General features: G+C 60.1%; 1 protein-coding gene across 2 annotated transcripts in view; it reads left to right on the forward strand.

Moving 5' to 3' along the window:
• Window positions 1-2,418, forward strand: part of FBXW4 (F-box and WD repeat domain containing 4) — an 87,983-nt gene extending 85,565 nt beyond the window's left edge. For both annotated transcript variants that reach the window (XM_039481292.1, XM_039481291.1), the window contains 3 exons: window positions 953-1,093; window positions 1,292-1,433; window positions 2,075-2,418. In XM_039481292.1, the coding sequence (XP_039337226.1) occupies window positions 953-1,093; window positions 1,292-1,433; window positions 2,075-2,191 (400 nt within the window). In that variant the 3' untranslated portion in view covers window positions 2,192-2,418. The remainder of the gene's footprint in view (window positions 1-952; window positions 1,094-1,291; window positions 1,434-2,074) is intronic.
• Window positions 2,419-6,004: the final 3,586 nt, after the last annotated feature.

Genomic DNA, 6,004 nt, shown 5'->3' on the forward strand with positions numbered 1-6,004 from the left:
TCACTCCTCACCCGCCTGCTGTCGGTGACTGTGCAGAGCCGGTCTGGCTGGAGCGCTCGGGAGCAGGGTCAGTGCGAGAGAGCACAAAGCAGCTGGACTCGAGGGTGGGCAAGGCATCCTGGGGCCCCTGGTCGCTCCAGCCCAGCGGGGCAGGGCAGTTTGGGTTGCAGAGGGGTGTGGTGTGCCTGTTCCCCGCTGGATGGATCTGGGGTCACCCCCCGTGGAATACCTGTATCGGGGGGGGGGGCAAGGAGGATTCGGAGAGAGGATCTGGGGGCTGGAGGGGATGTGCAGCTTGGCCGAGGCGGGGGCTGCGGAGGGAAGTGTGAGGATCACACCTGGCCAGGAACGAGTCGGGGGCTGGCAGGATGGAGTGAAGACACACACACAAAACGCAGGGTCGGTGTCCTAGGAACAGCTTCCTGAGGCCGAGAGCCCAAGGCAGGGGAAGGGGCTGGAACCAAACGGGCTGTAGGGACCGATCCGGCCTGGCTGGGAGACGAGCTGCACAGTCCCGCTCTGCGAGGCCTGTGATTCTTCTCCGCCAGGGACCAACAGACCCCGTGGAGACACCTCAGCCCCCACGTAGCCCCCGTGGCTCCCCTCCTGGCTGGTGTCTGGGGAGGCGACGCAGGGGCTTTGAGGGCTTCTGCGCACTGTTAAAGCTAGACCTCGGCGCTGGGACAGCCCTGCCGGGTCCCATCTTCCCTCTGCCCTGCCAGTGCTGGAGGGCAGGGCGGAGCCCGTGCCACTCCCTCTCCGCAGAGGGGCTTGGCGTCGTGTTACCGGCATCGAGTCCAGAATACCTGGAGCCCCTGGGGCTTCAGCGGCTCTTGCTAGTCCCACGGCAGTAGCAGCTGTGCACTGGGGAGAGGCGCCCGAACGCCGCGTTCTACCACGCAGCGTCCTGGTGCTGTGCTGAGAGCAATCGCCCTCCTGGTTCTCTTTCCAGTGGGCAGCTGGCGACCTGCTTAGGGACCGATTTCCACCGAGGAGCCGGAGTCCTGGACATCGTCTACGAAACGCCGTTCACCCTCCTGTCCTGTGGCTACGATACCTACATCCGCTCCTGGGACCTGCGCGTGAGCACAAGGTAAACGCGCCCTGGGCTCGGACAGCCGGGCTGGGGGCTGGGCATCCCGCTGGGGCAAATCCTCCGAGGGAATCGGAATCCAGCCCCAGTCCGGCTTCCCCTGACTTCCTCCGGCAGAGACTGAGGAGCCGGTGCTCAGCGCGGTCTCCTGCTGCCAGGTGCCAGGTAGCTACCTCTGCCTTTCGGTCCCGCCCACAGGAAGTGTGTCATGGAGTGGGAGGAGCCCCATGACAGTGCCCTGTACTGTGTGAGGAGTGATGGGAACCACATGATTGCCAGCGGCTCCGCATATTACGGCGTGGTGCGGCTCTGGGACAAGCGGCAGAGCAGGTGTTTGCAGGTGAGGCGTGATGGAAGGTGACATCGGGCCCAGGAGCTCCCTTCTGTGCCCGTTCAGTATCGAACTCTGCCTGCGCAGCGCCAGCTGCTGGCTTTTCAGGCTGCCTCGAGAGCAGCGCGACGACCCGACAGCCCAGAGTACGGAGGTTGGACTCGGTGTCTTCCCCCCGGAGGGCCCAGGTGGGTGGGGACCGGAAGCCGTTCCCATCCCATGGCCGCGCGCTGCCTGCGTGCGATGAGCTGTGGTTCTCAGCGCAGCTTCCCAAGTTACAGACCCCCAGAGACCAGGCCCCCTTTCGCCCTAGTGTCTGCAGAACAAGGCGGAGGGCACAGGCGGTGGTGGCAGGCGGAAAGCCTGCGCTGCCATGGCCTGGCTGTGCCTCCTCTCCCAGCAGAGGATTTCGGAGTCAGTTTGATAGCCCTAAATTTGAGTTTCTTTGAGCGGGACCCTCCGTGGGAACACTCGCCTCTGCAGAGTCCCGTCTCCATTGTGCCAATTCCCTTTGCTAGCCACGATGGCAGCCCAGCTGCTGGTGCCGCAGCCTGAGACTCGGGGGGCTGCGTTGCTGCCGGGTTCCCTGGCTCGGAACAGGCTGCTCCAGTTGCTTGTCGGAGAAGTGATTCTCGTCTCATTCTTTGCAGAGCTTCTCGCTGTCCTCCCCCACCAGCAGCCCCGTCTACTGCCTCCGCTTCAACACCACCCACCTCTATGCTGCCCTGGCGTCTGCCCTGCACGCCCTTGACTTCACCGCCCCCTGATGCCTGGGCCAAGGTCCTTCCCGCACCACAGCTGCCTCTGGCCGCCCCCAGTTTGGCCGATCTGATGCTCAGCTCAGGGATTGCAGGGCGGGAGAAAGGCAAATGGCCATGGAGACTTCTCAAGGAATTCCTTAGCGGCCAGAAAGCATCTCCCTTGAGTGCTGGAAGAGCCAGATTGTCTCCGACTCCCCTGCCTTTTAGTTTAAATAAAGGCAAATTGTCCTTTACGCCTGTTTATTTTGTACAGTTCAGGTTGGTTTGGTTTTCAGTGTGTGCGACGGTAACGGGTCGGCTGGGAGAGCCGTGCAGACGTTCCCGTCAGCTGGGCAGCGCTGCTCCCGGGCATCTGAGCAGTGCAGAGCCAATCTAGGACTGTGGGCGCAGTGCATTTCATTTGGGAGGCAGGGGCAGAGCCTTGAACAGCCAGGCACAGCCAATTTTGCACCTGCCCCTGCTGTCCTGACTGCTTTTTGTTACGGCCTCCGAAACAGCGAACGGGAAGCGATCTGGGAGCTGAAACCTCGGCAGGCTCTGGCTGAATCCTACCAAAGCTCGGCTCTGCCGGTCGGCTGTCGGGGACTGGAGTGCGCAGTCGGTTGGGTTGGGGCAGTCTGTTTGCTAAATAAAATGTCAAAGGGAAATGGAAGAGACTCAATTCTGTGAACCTGCGTAAGGCTACCGAATTGGTAACAGGCGCTGGGGGCCGAGGTTCCCAGTGCAGCTGCCTGAGCCGTGCACCGTGAGAGGCTCACATGCAAAATGGCCCAAGTGTTTGCAGCCTGGGCACCTGTCTGTGAGTTTCACTCGTTGTGTGTAGATGGCAGATGTACAGCAGGGGCGCTGCAGGTCTGGAACCCACAGCTGCCTCATCTGCCACGAACCCAGCCGGGAGCCTGGCTCTCGCTAGTGCTCGTCGCAGGGCAGGAAAGGGGCTCACGGAATCCTGCCCTTGGGCCTTCATGGGGAGATGAGGTTGGATGTTTTGTCAAGCCCATAATCTGCCCCTAACCTCTACATATATCGGCCCGGAGTGGGGCGAGCAGTGCCATTGAACTGGCCAGCTCTGCTCTCTTGCACAGGGCGTGCAGAACCTGCCAGGCTGGGATCTCTTTGCCATTCACCTTCAAAGCAGGTCCCTGCCTGGAGCTGGATGGGGTACAGGAGAGACGTACCTTGTTCCCTGCCTTGCCTTGCCGCTGTTCAGCCTCCCTGGCCTTGCGGGTACTACAGCAGCAAATCCGATTTCTCCAAAGCTAGGGCCTCGTGGGCAGCTTCTCAGGAGCCCGGGGGCCACACCTGAGTGGCTCAGATGGAGCAGATCACAGATGCCCTAACAGGGACTGCCGCTGCATCTTACAAAGACTACAGATTCCAGCATGCACTGCTCTGTCTTTAAGTAGCTGGAGCACTGCATGCTGGGACCTGTCTCTGCGTTCAAGCTGAGAGTGCTCACAGGCTGCACTGTCTGTACTTTTGGGGTATCCCTGACGTGAAGGAGAAGCCTGCTAAGCTTCGTGCTGTGATCAGCTGAGCCAAGCTCCTGTGCCAGGCACCTCTCGTGGGCTCGCTGGTTCGTGATGCTGTAGGTGCATAGAACTCCTCCCCTGCGGCTGCTGGTTTTAAGTAACGAATTCCCTGTGTAAGCTGTGGTGATTGGCTCCCAGGTGGCGAGGGCTCCAGTGAGCGAGCTGACATGACACAACCCTTCCTGCATTTCCCACCATGCAGGCCGGCCTTACTGCTGCTATGACTGGCCTGGAAGCAACTGACCGTTCCTTTCCTTACGCACCTCGCAACGTCCTCTGGGGGGCGCCCTGCTCTTTTTTCCGAGCGTAAGGTGAGGTCTTCTCTGCGAACGAGGGACCTACTCAAACCAGTTCTATCAACTAAAACCCTTGGAGCCCTAGGAGCGGATGGGATGGAGCCCCCGGTGCTAACGGCACGTCAGGGTCACGTGGCTGGGCTGCTAACACTTAGGAAATCTCATTAAAAACCAGCTCCTGGACCCGAAGGTTGGAGGCTACTCAATGGGGTTTTTCTTTGCATAACGGCACAGAGGGTGCTACTGCGAATGAAGCTGGGGAGCCTTACTTAGGCACACGGGGAGTAACAGACGTATACAACTGCTGTGTGCCCATGATTGGGCCCAAGTAGCCTCTCTAATCGGGTAGAATTCAATGGAATAGTGGAGAAAGAACTGGGGGATCGAATTCATTTGGCCTTTCGAAAAGCCTGGCCCAAGTCCCTTGCGAGAGGCTATTAAGGAAACCATAAGTAGCCAGGGGGTGAGGGGTAAAGTTTTGTCCTGGGTCAGACAGCAGCAGGACACTGAGTAGGGAGAGAGAGTCACCTTCCAACATGGTGGAATGTTAACCATGGGGTGCTCGCAAGGAGGTGGTGGTTCTTCTCCGTACCATCACTATCCATTTCTCATTGTCTTAGTCTGCGTTGCCTGCCCTGGAGTGCACATCCCCTGCTGACTTGTCAGCCTGGCGCCGAGGGATTTTCCTGCACCGTGGCTGCGTGCCAGGGCCAAGAACTCAAATTGCCCTGTGCCACTAGCCAGCTGCAGCTGTAGGGCTGTAACCACGGCTGCCCAGCCACAAAGTGCTTTGCAAAGTGGGCCCCCCTCCTACCCCAGGGGACATACAGGTGCAGACCTGTCATGGCTAGTGCTGCCGCTCTGGGCGACCGTAGGTGACCTTTGAACGTTGACATTGTACCTAGGCAGCTCGAGTGACCTCAAGCCGTATTTGTCAGTTCCCACGTCTAACGGCCAGGGCTGTGGTCAGTGTCTGGATGGGGACGTGGCCAAGGAAACCCAGGCAGGAGGGGTTATAATGAATAATGCCATCCCTGCTCTGTGGAGCTTATAACTGAAGAGGCAACAATCGGCCATGCCCTGCTGGGAGAACCGGAGCGTGGTACCTCTACAGGGGGAAGGGGCTGCCAGTAATGTGGGAGAGGGCATAGTGCTGTATTGAGGAGTTGGCAGGTGTAGGTCTCGCAGGGGTGGGCCCTGGGACTTGGGGGAGAGGGGGTTGTTTTCATAGACCCAGAAATGTTGGGCTGGAAGGGACCTCGAGCGATCGTGCGCTCCAGCCCCCTGTTCTGATGTAGGACCAGTAAACGGAGATCTCCCCTGAGCGGTGCAGGGCGGAGCTGGCTGGAGGCAGGCACTAGAGGGGTGGCCGTGGTGAGCCTGCTGTCAGCTGGAGGGCACCAGGGATGAGGTGGGGTGGGAGAAGTGAGCAGAGCTGCAGGTGGCCTCTTCCCCAGGGTCCCAGCGTGACTTCAGAGGAGTTGGGAAACTGCCTGTGAGCACTTCTGGGCCTCTGGTGCTATGGGAAAGAGCAGGTTTATTGGCCCCACTGAGCCAGCCAAATTGCACCTTGAATAACTACACTCACTTCTCCCTGCAACGCAAGTTACGTGCCCCATACGCCAGTGCCTGGCCTGCGCTGCTTACCCCGCTTGCTGCCTCCCTGCTGTGTCTTCGCAGGGCCTTGCTGGGCGGTTCCTGGCACTCTGGAAGGGTGGGTAAGGCCCGAGATCACCTTCCGAAGTGCAGCTAGAGGGAGCGGGCACCAGCCCCTGACAGCCAGGGCAACGGGGAGACAGCCAAAGATGCCCTGGAATGACGGGAGCTCCTCCGACAAGCAGGCAGGGGAGCCCCTGCGAAGCCTGGTCTTCCTGGTACAAACCTAAGGGTCTAATCCCAACCCCCCGACTGCTTTGGGTCAGCGCTGCTGTGAGCCATCTAGGAATAGCGGAGGACGTTCCTCCCTCCGCAGCGTTCAGTGGGAGCTCGGA

Source organism: Mauremys reevesii, linkage group 7 (genome assembly GCF_016161935.1).
Source record: "Mauremys reevesii isolate NIE-2019 linkage group 7, ASM1616193v1, whole genome shotgun sequence".
Classification (NCBI taxonomy): Eukaryota; Metazoa; Chordata; order Testudines; family Geoemydidae; genus Mauremys; species Mauremys reevesii.